The sequence below is a fragment of the Vulpes vulpes genome, chromosome 2, assembly GCF_048418805.1.
Source record: "Vulpes vulpes isolate BD-2025 chromosome 2, VulVul3, whole genome shotgun sequence".
NCBI lineage: Eukaryota > Metazoa > Chordata > Mammalia > Carnivora > Canidae > Vulpes > Vulpes vulpes.
The window spans coordinates 65,425,412-65,444,500 of record NC_132781.1 but is presented as its reverse complement, the minus strand read 5'-3'; the positions used below and the strand labels follow the sequence as shown (position 1 = coordinate 65,444,500).

Sequence of the window (19,089 nt, the reverse complement as noted above, 5' to 3'; positions counted from 1 at the left end):
ATAAACCTTTGTCTCTTTTTCTGTCTCTTTTTTTCTGGGACTCCTACATTATGCACGTTATTACACTTTATGGGGTCACTGAGTTCCCTAAGTCTACCTTCCTGACCCAATATTTTTCTTCGCCTCTTCTTTTCAGCTTCATTTTTTTCCATTATTTTATCTTCTGTATCACTTATTCATTTTTTCTGCTTCTTCCATCCTTGTGGTCAAGCCCATGCAGCAGGTTTTGCATCTCATTTATAGCATTTTTCACTTCAGCTTGATTAGTTTTTAGGTCTTTTATCTCTGTGATAAGGGACTTTCCGGTATCTTCTATGCTTTCCCCAAGGCCAGCTCATATCTTTGTGATTGTTGTTTTAAATTCTGGCCTAGGCATATTACTTATATCTCTGTTTGTTAGATCCCTGGCTGTGATGTTGTCTTGTTTTTTCTTTTGGGATGAATTTCTCCATCTTGGCATTTTGTCTAGGTCTTTGTCTTTGTGTTAGGAAAGCCTATTTTGTTTCCTACTCCTGAGAATAATGACTGTATTAAGAAAAGGTCACATACTGTCCAGGGCCCGGTGCTTTGGGGAACGTTTCAGGTGTATGCTGTGTGCATTCCTAAGCTACAGTTATTTTCAAAAGGTAACATTTGTAAGTTCCCAGTTTTTAGTCTATTTCTTAATTGTAATTTTGTTACTAATGTATAATTCTTAGAAAGTGTAGAAATGTCATTTCAGAGTTCTTTCACTGCATACCAAACTGCCTTCATGTGTAGAGGCCTACAACATCAATAATCTTTTAATTATTATCTCTCATAACTCTGGGTGTCAGCTGGCCTCAGCCAGTAGGTTCTTCTTCGGGTTGGTTCTTGGGTTTCTCAGCTGGTTACAGGCATATGGTAGCTGAGGTGTAATCATCTGGAGGATGTTCATTCACACCTCTACTGATACTTTGGGAATACTCAAATTGCTGTGGACCTGGAGCAACAGAGATTCTAAGGCACACCTTTGTAATATCTCCAGCACTTAGCCTTCATCATGGGTTCTTGGGGTTTGGCACAGGGTTCTAAGGTGAGTGGACTGAGAGAGAGAAGGGGGATGGAGGGAAAATGGGAGAATGAGAAAGTGAGAGGTAAGGAATGTATTGCCTTTTTTATGAGAGCCTTGGAAGTTAAGCTGTATCACTACACTGCATTCTTTTTGTTGAGACTACTGCTGAGGCCTGCCCAAGGTCAAGGGGAGGAGACATGATGGGAGCATTGTCATGGTATTTGTAGTCATGTTTCAAAATCACCATAAATATAATCTTTTGAAGCCAGCCAACAGAGGTTACTAAGCTACTATAAAATTCATGAAATACTGACGTGAAAAACACGGTAAAACATTTAAGAATTGTTGAACTTAGATCTTCACATGTATTGAAACTTTTAATAAATACTCTCATATATTTATTACTAGTTATTTTAGAGGAAAGATTCTTAAACAGGAAAGAAGGAAGAAGGGCCCGAATTTGTAATAGAAGATGGTCCATCAGATTTTGGTCAATTAAATATTCTGAATGACACTCCTGAACCGATAGCACAATATCAAAGTGTTGGAACTTGACATCGTGCATCAATATGTTTATTTTGTTAACAAATTTATTATTCCATATCATAGGCATATGAAAATCATGTGAAATGTCAAGAAATGAAGACATACGTAAATGTTTAAATTACCATAATATGAAATCCTGTCTGTTTTGTGTTATAGAAATTTACATATATTTTATTTTATTTCCAAAAGAGTATCGTGAAAAAAAAAAAAAACAAAAACGAAAACAAAAACAAAAGAGTATCGTGCTTGTATATTTTTCCTGGAACTTGTTCATGTAGCAATGTGACATGGAGATCATGCAAAAATACTGCCTGTCACCATATCTTCTCCGTAATTACTGTATATATTACATCTTTCATCGAATGTGGTTTTCGTATATATTTAGGTACTTTAGGGAATATGTTGTACATAAATGTGTATGTGTGCATTTCTAGATGGCTGATTCCTAGAGGTGGAATTGCATCGTTAAATAGCGTGTTTAAATCTTATCGGAAAGCATCATACTACATTGTACTTCATAAAAATAGTGTTCTCAGATTCTTTCTCCCCCGTCTTTTAGCAGAAGGAAATTTCTTAATTTGATAAAGCGTATTTATCTATCGTGAGGCAATAACAGGCAATATTGGTGAAATAGTCAAAGTTTTTCACCTGAGATTGGGAAGGAGAGAAGAATGGTGACAATTTCACTTCAGTTCAAAATTGTGTGGGGGGTTCTGACCATACAGGAAAGCCAAAATAAAAATCACAGATTGTGTAGGAAAAAAGGTCCCTGGGAGGCAGAAGGTTGGGACTTGGACTGGAAAATTCCAAAGCAAGCCAAACCACAGTGGAAAATTTAGAAAATGTTACATGTGTACAACATGAAGTGGACCCTGAAGCTGACTTTAAGGAAAACAATCAGCCATTTCTAAGAGAAGCTGATGGAAGATTGACGTGGTTTCCTTACCTCACTTTGACACTAATTCAAAATATTTACTAGAAGGACCACTTCCCGGAGAATTAAAACAATTTACATCTAAGCGCTTATTTCTGTAGGACTTCCTCTACCACTTGAAGTAGAAATCAATGCCGAGGACATCTCAACAGACAGACAGACAGACAGCCTGCTGACCTGCAGTACGTGTGACTTCCCCACGGCCCAGGAGCCCGAGCAAGGTCCCAGGGCCACTGGCCGGCACAGAGGCTGTCCCTGAAGAGAGGCCCAGGCCGGCCGGGATCCGCCAGCACTTTTTTGTAAATTCCCATAGAGTTTTATTTTTATTTAATTTTATTTTGCCAGTTTTTCTGTTGGCATGACATATTTCTGACTCTTAAACAGGCAATAAATCCCTTGAGAGCAGACGTTGATCTCAGAAGCTAAGTTGGGAGGAGTCGTTCCTTCACAGGGGAAGGGAACTTTACATCATAACTCCTTGCTGGCATCAACTGGAGGAGTCCCATCTAGGAGGCAGACCAGCTTGAGGCCTCAGATACGACTACTCCTTTTTTATCTTCTGCCCTGTTTTTGCGACCTTCCGACAACAAAACAGACAACACTGTGTGGTGACAAACATAGCAGTTGCCACACAGGCCAGCAGAAACCCAATGACATCCAAGGAGTGGTACTGGAACCAGGTGAGGTCGTGGGAGGCTGGCCGCAGGTGCTTGGCTCCTTTGTGGCGCATGACATACTCGATCCAGAAGACTGCTCGGTCCAGGGGCTTCAGAGGCTGATCGTGCTGAATTCTTGATAATTTCATAGCATTCTCTTTGTACCTAAGGGAGAAACGTAAAGATACCGACATTGAAAGGAAGTTAATTTGCCAAATCAAAGAATTCCCATGAAAGGTTTTTGAAAAGTGCCATACAAATGATTCAAAACAAGTGCCATAGAATTACGGAAGTCGTGTGTTTTTTATTTGGGTCCTCATAGGAGATTTGGCTTTTAAATTGGAATTTTCTGAGTGACGAATGTTTTGAAAAGTAAAAATGGAAGTTAGGTTAGTTTGATCTTTTCTTTTTAAGATTTTATTTATTTATCCATGAGAGACACACAGAGAAAGGCAGAGACACAGGCAGAGGGAGAAGCAGGCTCCATGCAGGGAGCCCGATGTGGGACTTGATCCCGGGTCTCCAGGATCATGCCCTGAGCCAAAGGCAAGACGCTCAACCACTGAGCAACCCAGGCTTCCCAGTTTGATCTTTTTTTAACAGAAAAAAGGATACGAGCCATCGTAACAGCTATAAAAGAGACGGTGGAAATGCACTTATAGAATGATCCTCATGAAGCAGGAAAGGGAATTGCGTCATGGTGAGTAAAATGCCACCTCACCGGGCCTCGTCCTTCCATTCTTCTATCCTCTACTCTTTATTTTCCATCATGTAGCCAGTCTGATTTTTGAAAACAGACATCAGATTATGACACTTCCCTGCTAAAAATTTCCAACTGGCTTCTCACTACCTACAGTAAAATTCAAATATGGATTTTGGACTCTAGGATCTTGCAAATACACACACCCGGCAACTTCGTTTCCTGTCACTTTGTCCCACGTACACTCTGCTGTAGGCCCAGAGGCTTGCTAGCAGTTCACTGAAGTTGCCAGACGTATCCCACCTCAGCCAGCACCTTTGCACTTTCTGGCTCCTCGGTGTCTGCTGGACACTTCCCTGCCACACCCCAAGGCTGCTTCTACCTCTGGATGGATGATCCAGCTTTGTGTCCCGTCTCAGAGAGACTTTTCTGGGCCACACTATCCTAGCACCTTGAGACATTTGTTCTGTTTGTGTCTATGTGTATGTGTTTTGCTATTTGCAACCCAGAACTTGAAAACATGTTTTATTTTCCAAAATAACCTTTAGGCATAACACATAAGAAATATGCACAGTCTTCACGGAATACCCATACATTCAAAATTAGCTAGAATATTATTGTGAAGTGGATGTAATAATGTACCTACTACTAAGATATTGGTATAGGGTGTCACAAGCTACCCAGAAGCACCCCATCTGCCCTGATCCTTTTAGTCATCATAGGTTAGTTTTTAATATGACGTGAGCGCTCATTTCCTTTGGTCTTTTGTGTAAGAGTTGTTGGTTAATTCTGGCACTGTATGGTATTCCATTGTTGGCAATAGCACAGGTTACTTCATCATTTAACGATCAATAGCCATTCGTGTTAATAATCTTTTGGCCATTACTACTAATGCTGCCATAAAAATCTTGTATCGTTTGATTTACATGTTTGTACATGTGTTTGTATATATGTAGAAGTGGAATTGCTGAGAAGAGGTGTATTGATGAGTATGATTTCTTTATTGGCTGAGTTATGTAGAAGTATATTGCTGAATTTCCAAAATGTAGAGAGGTTTTAGTTGTCTTTCTTTTTGATGATTCTAAGTGAATCCCAGTAGAGCTGAACAGTGTGCTCTTGATGATTTATATTTTTCAAAATTCCTTTTGGTTTATGGCCCACGTATGGTTAATTCCAGTACCTATTCCATTCTTGAAAAATGGGTATTCTCTGTTGTTTTATATATATGTCAGATGGGTTGCATTTTTAAATTGTGTCCTTCAAAACACTTAGGTATTTCTTCCTTCCATTATCTTGTTATCTTTTTTCCCTTGTTCTGATCTTATTTACTATGTTACTGAGAAAGATGTTTAAAAATTCAATATTATGACTGTAAATTTGAATGTTTGTTCTTTGGCCCACTTCTACTGCATTTTGATGTTTGTCGTAGTAGGCGTCACTAATTGGTAATTTGTACTGTTTTGAAAGATCAATCTATTCATTATGAAATACTTCTCTTTATTTTTGTTGGTGATTCTGGACTAGTGTGTCTGATCTTAGCATGGGTCCAACATCTTTCTGCGGTTACTGCTAGAATAGGTCATTTCCTACCTTCTTCCTTCTTAAATATTTTTGCGCATTTCTATTTGAACATGTCTTATAACTGGCATATAGTTTAAAAAATGTGTTCTGACAATCTTTGTCTTTAAATTATTTAGTCTGTTTAGATTTAATGTCTGGGCATATTTATATTTTCATCTACTGTCTTAGTCTGTTTTCTTTTCTATTTGGCCAACCTGCCTTATATTTCTTTACCTTTCTCTCTTGTTTTAAGGTATTTTTATTATGCAATTACTCTACCATTTTCTCCCCATAATACACTTTTCAGTGTTTCTGATATGTGAATGACATGTACATGTACATGTACATGAAAAGATGTTTAAAACTTTGACTGTAAGAGAAATGAAAATGAAGACCACAAGGAGAGACCCACTAGGATGGCTGTAATAAAAAAGATGATAGCAAGTGTTGAAAATGATGTGGAGAACTTGAATCTCCCATACTTAGCTGGCGGAAATGTAAAATAGTGCAACTTTTTTGGACATCAATTTGGCAGCTCCTCATAATCTGTGGCCTAGATGTCTACCCAAAATGCTACTCCTAGATGTCTACCCAAAAGAAGTGAAAAATTTTGTTCACACAATAAATGTGTAGCAATATGGATAATACCTAAATGAGGAAATAACCCAAATGTTCACAAACTGATACATGGATAGATTGTAGCATATCCATACCATAGGATATTTATCATTCAGCAATACAAACCTACCACACGAATGAAACTCAAAAACATGCCAAATGAAAGAAGCCACATGCAAAAGCCCATAAGTGGCATGATTCCACTTGTATGAAACACCCAGAATACAGCTATTTGTAGAGACAGAAGTAGATTGTTTACTTGAGGCAAGAGAAATGGGCAAAGACTCCTAAGTCAGTCGTATGTGATTTCTTCTTGGGCTAATGAAAATGTCCCAAACTTAGATTATGGTGATGGTTTCATAATTCCATAATACACGACACATATTTGAATTTTATACTTTTAGTTTTATGGTACACAAATTACATATTATAAAATATATTAACAATAAGAACCAAAATCAATGTTTGAGCAAAAAGAGATTTATAGCTTTGGACGTTTTGGTACTGAATTGAGAGTCACTTTACATGACTTCAAGTTCTTCATTCTTTCATTCTATGGTTTCTATCATAGGAACTTTGAAATATTCTTACAGTTACTATATAATCTTTTGCATTTGTGTATGTAGAAAATTGTTGCAGTAATTGGTTGCCCATTAAGTCAAAGGGATTTAAATGCAACTGTGAAATAAATGTCTGGTTGAAAATAAAAGTAGATTTAAGATCAGTCTATCACTTGGCTTCTTTCCAAATTAGCCTCTTAAGAATGGGAGGAAACTCACAGCCACCGTTGACTATCTATCAATAATCTATCGATAATCTATTGATAAATTCTATCAATTGAAAAAAAATGTAATACTCACGAAGGGTCATTAATGACTGTCCTCAACGCATTGAGCAAGTCTGCACTAGACATTGTGCTGAAGTCCAGTCTGATAGCTGCTCCCTTAGCTTTCATGTGAACAATGTTATCAGCTTGATCGGCAAACAAGGGAATGCCCACCATGGGGATCCCGTGGTAGATCGCCTCATAGATGCCGTTGGTTCCACCATGGGTTATAAAGGCTCTGGCTTTCAGATGACCTAGGATTGGATGAATCTCAGCACATTATTAACTGTAAGTCTTAGAAATAAAATGAGAATTGGGCAACATAAGACATATGTTATTATATAAACATGAAACAGCATTAAAATGTCTTTTGGCTGTCAGCGCAAGAAGCACATAAATGTGCTGGAGAGGTAAATGAAGATTGGTGTGGTACTTGTAACTTGAAAAATGAATACAAGATTGCTGGACAGACAAATTGAATGATAACATTCTGGTTATCACCAAAAAAAGGGAAAGGGTGCAAAAAAAAGAAAGGGAGGTGGTATGTTAGAACATATCCTCCTAAAGACACAGTAAAGTCACTGAGTTTCACTGTAGGGTGTCAAGGCAGCAGGAAGTGTGATGGTGGTGGCTCAAATCAGGGGAAGGAAAGATAGCACTTTATCGTGAAATGTGTTGTGACTTCATGGAAAAGATTATGGTATTTTTCTAGAGAAAATATAGAGTCCCTGGTAATAAAAGAGAGGCTATTATTTTTCATTGGCACTGAATACCCATGCAGAAGGAGAAAGGATAGGAATAAGGTGGGAAAATTCAGAGACAGAGCGATGCTCTAGGTAGTTACTAACAACTTATGTGGGAGAAGTAGTTACAGCTGAAATACAGATACTTTGATTCTGGCCATAAGGAATGGGACTGTGTATAACAACATGCCAACTGTTGTTGGTTATCTTTTTCCCTCTAGGTCTGCAAAATAAATATAAGAAAGTTAAGTTTGAGTTTTGAGTTTTTGAGTAGTAAATGCTCAGTCAGACTGCTTTTCGGTGAACTGCTATCATTTTGTTAGGATTACTTTCCATTCAGTATTTGCCAGATTCTTACCAAGAAGGTCATTCTGGGGAAGCCACTTATACAGCCGAGTATTTGGCCCTAAGGTTTCTGGTTTCTTGCCATCAAATCTCCATAGAACCTGTTAAAGAAAATACCTTATTTCATGAGTTGAACTTTGAAGTTATAGCTTGCGAACATTTTAAAGAAATTAGGAGATAATCTAGTTAGACTTCTTTCATTGACTGATAAATAACAAGGACAAAAGATATTAAAAATGAGACTACTAAAACCCTAGTGTAGTAAGAATACCCCCATTTTGTTACTTATTTTTATATTCAAGCAAGTATGAATGTAATCATAATATTTCACACATGAGGATTAGACAGATGAGATTATCACCGACAAATTCAAGCATTTAAGAAAAATTTAGGCGGTTATTATAATTCTAGTGCAAATGAGTAGGAAATTACTAAGATCCACACCTTTGTCCGTTATCATTGCTTTCGTCTTCCAATGTAATACCAACCTATTTACATCTTTTTAAGTGATACAGAAGGATGTTCCCTTATATCCACATGTTCATAGCCACTTGTTCCATAAGTTCTTTTATTTGAGTTTTACATGTTTTGATACACAAAAAAGCTAAATGTGCAATCTGCTGCTTGTGAGAAACAAGTAATTCTGCTTATTAGTAATTCATTAATATCAATAATTTCTCCTTAGTACGTTTAACTTCTTTCACATTACCTATGATTAGGCACTACTTCCAAGAAAAAGGTAATTTTTTTACATGAATGCAGATTATTATTAGTATTTCTTGGTTTGGCAGTTCTTTACATGTGGGAAGAAAAGCCTGTTGGCACTTCAGAAATAACAGTGTATGTGTCACAAAAACTCCAAAAGTGTAGTGGTGCTAAGTTTTATTGAACTGGTTGTTGACATGTCAATGATGCACTACAAAGCACTGACAGCATTGATTAATATGAAATCTATGGCCAAGCAATTTCCATTGCCATATTAAAATAGATTCTGATTTTAGAATTTCCCAGCAATCCTCATAACTGGATTATAGTTTGCATTGATTAGCATATATTTGCTAAATGAATGTTAAAATAACTTGCTAGGTAAGCAAAAATTAGCATAAGGAGAAACTATTACAGTGACCGAAAAGTAGTTCACAAATACCCAAATACTCCAGGTGCATTCTATATATCAGAAATAATTTACTGTTGTAGTTTATGCAGAAAGAGGCATATGAAACTTTCCCATGCTAGGCTTGTTTCTGGTTGACTCCTTAATATGTATTTTTTTTCCTTCCTTAATCGGGAGCAGTTATTATTCTGATAAGTTAGAGTCCTTTGCAACCAGATGTTACTAAGCACTGGGTCACCTTGAGGAGTGGACCCATCTTCCCCCTTTTCATTGATCTTACTCTTTCACTCAGAATAGGGCCTATTCCGTCAGTCATGTCAATTTTTCCTTTTTTCTAAGTCATCTTGGCTGGAGGAAAGCCTAGACATAGTTTGGTGAGCCCTGGGCATTGTTTTTCTACACAGCACACTGAGGTGGCTTACCTCAAAATTTAGGAGAAGGAAAGGAAACCTGGATTATCTGGTAAGTGTAAACTGCGTGGTGCTTTTCAGATAATTATCAGCTCCTCTTTAACATAACTGTTGAAATTTAACTGCTTTCTGAGAACAGCTATGAGGTAGTCAGTGCCCTTGGAAGTCTTGAAAGGAATGCAGATCTTGTAAGGAAAAGGAAAGAAGGACAGACAGAATTTGGTGATTGCTATTCCTGCCCACAACACATTAGAATACCAAGGTTTTCTCTGCACCTCCTATAAATATATTTTTCTAATCTCAATGTTAATGCCCAAGGTATTGTCAAAACGACTTCTGTAGTACTTTGCATCTGCCATTTATATATTCCTCATGTTTGAGGTACATTGGAGCTATCATAATGATGTTCATGTCATGAAGGAAAGGGTAATCCAGCCCTTTACAGAGTTTAACAGCCTCATTAGGTAGTTGTATACAATTAAGGTACTCTATCTAACCTTTTGTGGAATCTGGGCAAGGGCTGATGCAATCACATTGGCTCTTTCCTCTGGCATGTTATTGACCATTGACCCTAGAGAAAACACCACAATACCGTTTTCTCCAGAGCTCTGGACAAACTCTTCCATTTCCTGTGAAGAAAAAATTTGCTCCATCACAAAAGAGAAACAGCATAGCAAACACTATTGGAAGAATTTCTATGAGGTTGCGTGGGAGGCTCAGTCGTTTCAGCATCCGACTCTTGATTTGGGCTCAGGTTATGATTTCGGGGTTGTGAGATTGAGCCCTGTGTCTAGCTCTGTGCCCAGTGGGGACTTTCCTGGGTGTTCTCTCTCTCCTTCAGCTCCCTTCCCCCACCCCACGTGCAGTCTCTCTCTCTCTCTCTCTCTCATAAATAAATAAATAAATAAATAAATAAATAAATCTTTAAAAAATTTTCTTCAATTACAGATAGATACCAAATATCATCAAGAATTATTAGAGTAATGCCTATAGTGATTCTTATTGTGATAAACTACACATAAGAATTATCCTTTTAAGTATATCTGAGTATGCAGTTCAATAGTGTGTATATTTTATACTGTTGGTCAACTAATCACCAGAACTTTTTCAGCTTGTTAACCTGGATCTCAATACCCATTATATTACAATTACCGATTCCCTCATAGACCATCTTTATTTTATTTTTATTTTTAATTTTTTAAAAAGATTTTATCTTTTTATTCATGAGAAATAGAGATAGAGAGGCAGAGACACAGGCAGAGGGAGAAGCAGGCTCTATTCAGGGAGCCCGATTTGTGACTCGATCCCGGGACTCCAGGATCACGTCCTCGGCCAAAGGCAGGCGCTAAATCGCTGAGCCACCCACTGATCCCTGCTCCTTGACCATCTTTAGCAACCATCATTACATTTTGTATTTCTGTGAATTTGAGTGATCTGGATACCTTATATCAGGGGAATCATACACTATTTACAGTATTTGTCTTTTTATGATTGCCCACTTTCACTTTGCATAATATCCCAAAGCTTTGCCACTTTGGTAGGTGTTAGAATTTTCTTCTATTTTAGACCGAATATTCCGTTGTGTGTAAATACATTTTGTTTTTGGATTTGTGTGTTGATGGACACTTGTGTTAGACTGAATAGAACTTTTGCTAGTTTTACATCAGGATTTAGAACTTGAGAAAGTTACCATATACACCTAAATATTTTGCAATCAAAATCGATATTAGGTTAACCATTGAATAAGATCTTAGTTGCAGGGTAATCAGACCCTTTGCAGAGTTTAAAAGACTCATTAGGTAGTTATATATGATTAAGGTTATTTATCTAACCTTTTGTAGAATCTGGGCAAGGGTAGACGTAATCACAGTGGCTCATTCCTCTAGTAGACATCCAGCATGATGAAGAGACCATCAAGTAATTCAGTAAGGGATGCTTATTTTTCAATTATTTCTTAAAGGTTCAATATCAACCTAAAACTTATTATATCATTGCTTTTTTCATGAAGATTATCACCTTATGTGCTAAGAGTGTACTTTTGCAATTTTATACTATGAATTTTTTCAGATATAAGTGGTAGAAGTTATTTGGTCTTTATTAAATATGCAGAATTCACGGTCCTCATTATATACACAGTGTAGCTTTCTCCGTGCTCAGGTTTACTGAGATTTTGTCTGGCCTTGGTGTGTGGCGGAAAACATATGTTCTCATAGATTAATTAAACCTGTTAATTATGTAAGTCGTCAAACCTTGGGATCTCAAATGAGGAATTGTGCAAGTTGGAATGACAGCAAGGAAACATTTGATTTGCCTGCAGATATTGTTGGGGCACATGAATATTGTTGAGGAATGACCTTTGTAAGCTACAATACTGATGAAATGGCCTAGAGGAAACAAAGCAAAAGAAACAGGAATCAGTTACCTTAGGCAGGGGTTTGGCAGGTTTGCAGTGGAGGCCTCCAACAAAGTCAAAATGTGGTAGGAGTGGGTGAGGAAATTCCAAATCCCAGTAGGTTCGAATGAGCCATATATCAGCTTTCCTCATTAACTCATATAGTGTAGTGGGTCTTCCTGAAGGGGAAAAAACAAACAGATCACATCAATAAGAGAAAGGATGGGTATCCCTGGGTGGCTTAGCAGTATGGCGCCTCCCTTTGGCTCAGGGCGTGATCCTGGAGTTCCGAGATCGAGTCCTGCATTGGGCACCTGGCATGGAGCCTGCTTCTCCCTTTGCCAGTGTCTCTGCCTCTCTCTCTGTCTATCATCAATCAATCAATCAATCAATCAATCTTTAGAAAGCTAAAAAAAAATTAGAGAATGGATAAAATGTATATGATCATATCCACATATGCAGAAAAGGCATTTGACTAAGTATAACAGCCATTGATGATAAAAACCCTCAGCAACATTGGTTTCGAGGGAACATACCTCAACAAAATAAAGGCTTACATGGAAAACCCACAGTGAACATCATACTCAATGGGAAACACCTGAGAGCTTCTCCTCTAAGGTCAGGCACAAGACAAGGATGTCCACCCTTCCCACTTTTATTCAACATAGTACTAGAAGTCCTGGCTACAGCAATGAGACAATGAAAAGAACTAAAACCATCCAAATTGGTCAGGAAGAAATAAAACTGTCACTATTTGCAGATGACATGATACTCTATATAGAAAACCCTGAAGACTTAAGCAGAAAAGTCCTAGAACTGATAAATTAATTCAGTAAAGTCACAGGATACAAATCAGTGTACAGAAATCTGTTATATTTCTATGTACTAATAATGCAGCAGAAGAGAGAAATTAAGAAAACAATCCTGTTTGCCATTGCACCAAAAATAATAAAACTTAACCAAAGAGGTGAAAGACCTGTACTCTGAAAACTATAAAATACTGATGAAAGAAATTGAGGATAAAAGGCGTTCCATGCACAAAACTTGGAAGAATAGTATTGAACTGTCTATAATACCCAAGGCAAACTTTAGATTTAGTGTGATCCCTATCAAAATACCAACAGCATTTTTCACAGAACTGGAGCAAACAATCCTAAGATTTGTTGGAACTACAAAAGATTTCAAATAACCAGAGCTATCTTGAAAAAGAAAAAAAACCAAACCGGACGTATCACAATACAAGAGTTCAAGTTATGCTACAAAGCTATAATGGTCAAAACAGTATGGTCGTGACACAAAAATAGACACATAGATCAATGGAAGAGCATAGAAAACCCAGAAACGAACCCACAATTATATGGGCAATTAATCTTTGACAAAGCAGGAAAGAATATCCAATGGGAAAATGACAGTTTCTTGGTGTCGGGAATATTGGACAGCAACATGGAAAAGAATGAAACTGGACCACAGTTTTTTTAGTCTTCTTTTATTTTTTATTCTATTTTTAAAAAAAATTTTATTTATTTATGATAGTCACAGAGAGAGAGAGAGAGAGAGAGGCAGAGACACAGGCAGAGGGAGAAGCAGGCTCCATGCACCGGGAGCCTGACGTGGGATTCGATCCTGGGTCTCCAGTATCGTGTCCTGGGCCAAAGGGAGGCGCTAAACCGCTGCGCCACCCAGGGATCCCTTTTTTATCCTATTTTCATTTTTAGTCTTTTATTTTATTTTATTTTATTTTATTTTATTTTATTTTATTTTATTTTTTATTTTATTATTCATGAGAGACAGAGAGAGAGAGAGACAGAGGCAGAGACACAGGCAGAGGGAGAAGTAGGCTCCATGCAGGGAGTCCAAGGTGGGAGGGTCTCCAGTATCACGACCTAGGCTGAAGGCCGCGTTTAACCGCTGAGCCACCCGGGCTGCCTTGACCACTTTCTTACAGTATACCCCAAAATAAATTCAAGGTGGAATGAAAGACCTAAGCGTGAGACAGGAAACCATTAAAATCCAGGAGAAGAAAACACGCAGTGATCTCTTGACCTCAGCAAGAGCAATTTCTCACTAGATATATTGATGGTAGTAGGAAACAAAAACAAAAATGAACTATTGGCACTTCATCAAGATAAAAATCTTCTGTACAGCCAAGGAAATAATCAGCAAACCTGACAGGCAACCTACAGAATGGGAGAAGGTATTTGCAAATGACATTTTCACTAAAGAGATGGTATCCAACATCTATAAAGAGTTTATCTAACTCAACAACGACACCCAGAGAACAAATAACACATTTAAAAAATGGGCAGGAGACATGAATAGGCATTTTTTTAAAAAGATTTTATTAACTTATTCATAAGAGACACAGAGAGAGAGCGAGGCAGAGACACAGGCAGAGCGAGAAGCAGGCTCCATGCAGGGAGCCTGAGGTGGGACTCGATCCCAGGGCCCCAGGATCACACCCTGGGCGGAAGGCTGCACTAAACTGCTGAGCCACCCAGGCTGCCCATATGTCAAATTTAATGAACCAACCAAACAAGCAAAATACAAAAAGACAGAGAGAAACCAAGAAATAGATTTTCACTGTAGGGAAAAAAAACTGATGGTTATCAGAGGGGAGGTGAATGTGGGGGATTGGTAACATAGGTGATGGGGATTAAGAAGTGAACTCATGATGAGCACTGAGTGATGTATGGGAGTGTTGAATCACTGTATTGTACACCTGAAAGTAATATAACACTCTGTTAACTATCCTGGAATGAAAATTAAAACGTGGGAGAAAACTAAGAGTAAATAAAGAAGTAAAAAAACTCATAACAAGCAACTTCTACTACAAGCAAGTAGAAGAAATGAGGTTAATGGAATGTGAATTTACTATGGAATCTTCTGAAAGGAGTTTGACTAATTTGAAAAAAGGCTTAAAAGTATTTGTAGTTTGCTAACAGACACATGTATGATTCAAACATGTATTGATGCAAATATATACATTTGCATATATATATGTTGATCATATGTAAATATGAGAGACAAAGTGTAAGACTCATTTCTCACATCACAGTAGTACATTCACAACCAATTTGTTAACCTCAGCCACTATGAAAATAGACCATGTATTTATTTATTCTTGAATTCTGCAAAAGTAACATGCAAATGTAACTATTGAGCCCCACCCCCCATCAATTAACCAATGCAAACACCTTTCCCGCCTGTACTCAGTGTGATTTCTACAATTTAGCAAATTATTCCCTTGATCCTAGATTTTCCAAAAAAACTGTGAGTTTTTGGGGGTATGGCTTGTATTGACCATTGTAATTAGTTAATATTTGGAGCTTAATAATATTTATGTAATAAATAATATTTGCAAGTAACAGCCGGAATATTTTCCACAAGTATGGAAATAGATACGTGCACTCTTAATCGTGGCGCATTACGTCTTTAGGGCAGTAACATAGTTTGTTTTTTTTAAAGTGAACTATTAACGTGTATGTGCACCCCTCAGTAAGATTTAGACCTTTAAAACAGGATTTACGGTCAACCCCGGTGGCGCAGCGGTTTAGCGCCACCTTCTGTCCAGGGCGTGATCCTGGAGTCCCGGGATCGAGTCCCACATCAGGCTCCCTGCTTGGAGCCTGCTTCTCCCTCTGCCTGTATTTCTGCCTCTCTCTCTCTCTCTCTCTCTCTCTCTCTGTCTCTCATAAATAAATAAATAAATAAATAAATAAATAAATAAATAAATAAATAAATAAATATCTTAAAAAAAATAAAAAAAAAAACAGGATTTATAAGCCCTGGTGAAAGAATATGTAATCATTAGAAACTTCATACTAGATTCCTGAGTCTAACATAGCCATTGTATCTCATAGCCTTCTAATTGGCTATGGATGAAGGAATTATGAAGGAGTTATTCACAGTCATAAAACATTATTAAACCTAAAGCCACTGTCAAATTAAACATGCATTTGTTTATCTGAAATGCTGCAAAAGTGACAGATTCAAATGTAAACAATTATTTGAGCTCCCCTGTCAATTAACCAAAGGAAACACTTTTCCCTAGAGTTCTCAGTGTAATTTCTACAATTCAGCAAGTTATTCCTTTGATCCTAAAATTTCTTTCAGGTAATTTGTAAACACTTTAGTTCTTTTTAAAAAAAAGATTTTATTTATTCATGAGAGACAGAGAGTGAGGCAGAGACACAGGATTAGGGTGAAGCAGGCTCCATGCAGGGAGCCTGATGTGGGACTCTGTCCCGGGACCCCAGGATCACATCCTGAGCCAAAGGCAGACGCTTAACCGCTGAGGCACCAGGCATCCCAACACTTTAATTCTTAACTAAGGAAACTGAAGAAACAAGTGGGAATAATATCCTCAATACTATAGACAGTTGTACTAGAAATATATGACCCCTCAGTTGACATGTCTGCTTTCATCAAGATAGTGAAATTTCTAATGCCGTTTTTTTTTAAGATGGAAAAAGTAGAGTAAAATGGATATATAGAAAATAAGTACAGCAGACAGGAATTTAAAGCAGTGAGACTACTCTGATATAATAGTGGTAGATGCATATCATTATAAATTTTTAAAACTCATAAAGTGTACAAAGCTGAGAGTAAACTCTTATGTAAACTATGAACTTTGGATGATAATAATGTGTCAGTGTAGTTTCATGAGTCGCAACAAATGTACCACTCTGATGGGGGATGTTGATAATGGAGAAACTTATGACTGTGTGGGGGTGAGGGTTATACAGGAAATCGTGATTCAAAATGTTGTGACTTAAAATTCTTCTAAAAAGTAATGCAAGCATATGTAATATTTTCACTGTGTATTTCATAAACAAGGAAGGATAAAATACTTTACCAAGGAAAAATTAAAAAGCAAACCACAGAAACCCCTTTTTAAAGATATTACAAACAAACACATGGAATGGATATGTCATTGGTACAAGAATTCCTCAGTGCTCTAATGTCAGTTATTGACTCCCTAGAGTGTGATGGACCCATAATGGACAGTGGGATTCTAACTGGCCCTGTCATATATAAGTCTTTGCATGTGTTTGTGAGATTGAGAGATCGATCATTTTAAACTTTCATGTCATCATTTTACTTCTAAAAGACAAATTTCCTCCCTCTTAGTACTTGTACAAACTCTCCTCCCTTGCACTAGGAGAGCTAAGACTTCGTGTTACTAATCAAAAGCAGGACTTACCTAGTACTTCGCTGTAAAACTGATCCCAACTCTTCTCATTTATTGTTTGGAACCAAAAGTCAAAATAAAGCACATATAGCATATTTTTTACTCTCTCCATGAATGTCATTTGATCAGTTAGTTCTGACAGAATAACAGGTACGTAGGATGGAGGGAGCGGAAGTCCTCCAATGTGTTTCTCAAATGCATAGCCTGGAGAGAAACGGAGAGTGTACACTAAAGGTATTTTAAGGAGCTCAGCCAGCAGCTCACCGCAGGGTCCCACAGCGTCTGCAAGAATGAGATCAAATTTTGATTCTTGTAGTTTTGTCATGAGTTTCTTGTTCAAAACTACATCTTTACAGAGCTTCTCAGCAGACTCATAAAATTCCCAAAAAATTTCTTGCATTACGGAAAAATACGCCCAAAATGAATCTTTTGGTATATCATATATCCAAATGTTGAGCAGTTTTATGAACAAAGCCTCAAAATCACCTCTAGATAAATGTGCAGAATAAATCTCAAATTTAATAGCAGATAATTTGTTCGGATCAACAAGAATGGAGGCTGAAGATGTCAGAACAGTCACTTCATGACCCCTCTGGACAAGTTCATCCAGGATTGTCTTTACATTGATCCAATGGCTGTATTCTGTGGGCCACACCAGCACCTTTCCGCAGCTCCCAGAGCTAAAGTAACAGCTCAGCTGGAGCAGCAGCAGAACTGAAATCCATTTCGTAGACATCCTGGTGGAACACGCTGCTGCTTCTGAAATTCCTGCCTTCTCCTACCATTGCTTGCACTTATATCCGAGGAGCAATCAATCAGGAAGTTAAAATATAACTCCTACCTTTCAAAGTAAATACATTATATGAACTGTCCGAGCATTTGGATGGCAAGTGGAAAAAGCCAAAGTAGATGACTTCATTTGTATGCAAATGTGTGTAATGTCTGTTTGATGATTTTAAGTCCTATCATCTAGCTAAGAGTCAATGTGCAAGTCATCTGACTTACGTAATATATTTTGGAAGAGTGTCGAGGACGGTGGTGAGAGGTGACTGCAGTCCTCTTGACACAAGAATGAAAGTTATTATACAGGAAAATTATCTTTCTGGTTATGATGACTCAAGAGATGTTTTTGTTTTGTTCATAAAACTTTGGTTGACATGTGCGTCCATACCGTACAAGTGCCAGATTTAAAGTGTACAGTTCAGTGGTTCATAGTATATTCACAGAATTGTGCAACCGCTCTGGTGATCAATTTTAGAGCACTTTCATCACCCCAAATGGAAACCTTCACTCTGTGATGGAACTCTTCATTTTCTGCATTTCCCAGCCTTAGTCAACATTTTTTCTACTTTTTTTGTCATATATATTGCCTATTTTGAGCATTTCGTATAAATGAAGTGTCGTTTGTGACTGGTTATTTTAATTAGCATACTGTTTTATTTTAAAAATTTTTTTGACTTTATTGAGATATCCTTGATATAACATTGTGCAGTGGTGAGGTGTACAACATGATGACTTGAATCGCTTTATATATTGTGAAGGGATTACACCATTCTCATCCATCACGTCACACACTTATCTTTTTGGTGGTGAGAATTTTATAAAAATCATTTTTATTACTTTTTTATTGAAGTACAGTTGACACACAATGTTACGTTAGTTTCAGGTTACAACATAGTGATTCAACAAGTCTATCTGCTGTGGTGTGCTCACAAGGGTAAATTCCATTCGTCACTACACAATGCCACTACAATTACTGACTATATTCCCTGCGTTTTATGTTTTATTCTCCTGACATTTATTCCATTTATTTCATACCTGGAAGCCCGTATCTCCCACTCCCTTTCACTCATTTTGCCTTCCCTCTCCCCCTTTTCTCTAGAAGCTCTCATTTCTCTATATTTGTGAGTCCTTCCGCTCTGTTTGTTTATTCGTTTCGTTTGGATTCCACATATAAGTGAAATCATATGACATTTGTCTTTCTCCTTCTGCCATATTTTACTTAGGGTAACACCCTCTCA

At 37.5% G+C, this 19,089-nt stretch overlaps 1 protein-coding gene across 2 annotated transcripts; it reads right to left on the bottom strand.

Moving 5' to 3' along the window:
- Positions 1 to 1,590: 1,590 nt before the first annotated feature.
- LOC140597877 (UDP-glucuronosyltransferase 2B31) lies at positions 1,591 to 18,032 on the bottom strand. 2 transcript variants are annotated; one of them, XM_072748845.1, is made up of 6 exons: positions 17,081 to 18,032; positions 11,908 to 12,056; positions 9,983 to 10,114; positions 7,975 to 8,062; positions 6,908 to 7,127; positions 1,591 to 3,334 (listed from the first exon to the last, which is right to left on the bottom strand). In XM_072748845.1, the coding sequence occupies exons 1-6, from the start codon at positions 17,802 to 17,804 to the stop codon at positions 3,055 to 3,057; spliced, it is 1,593 nt and encodes a 530-aa protein (XP_072604946.1). In that variant the 5' UTR covers positions 17,805 to 18,032; the 3' UTR covers positions 1,591 to 3,054. The 2 variants fall into 2 exon arrangements, with proteins under 2 accessions (XP_072604946.1, XP_072604947.1); XM_072748846.1 differs by having other exon boundaries at positions 1,591 to 3,949; positions 17,081 to 17,867.
- Positions 18,033 to 19,089: the final 1,057 nt, after the last annotated feature.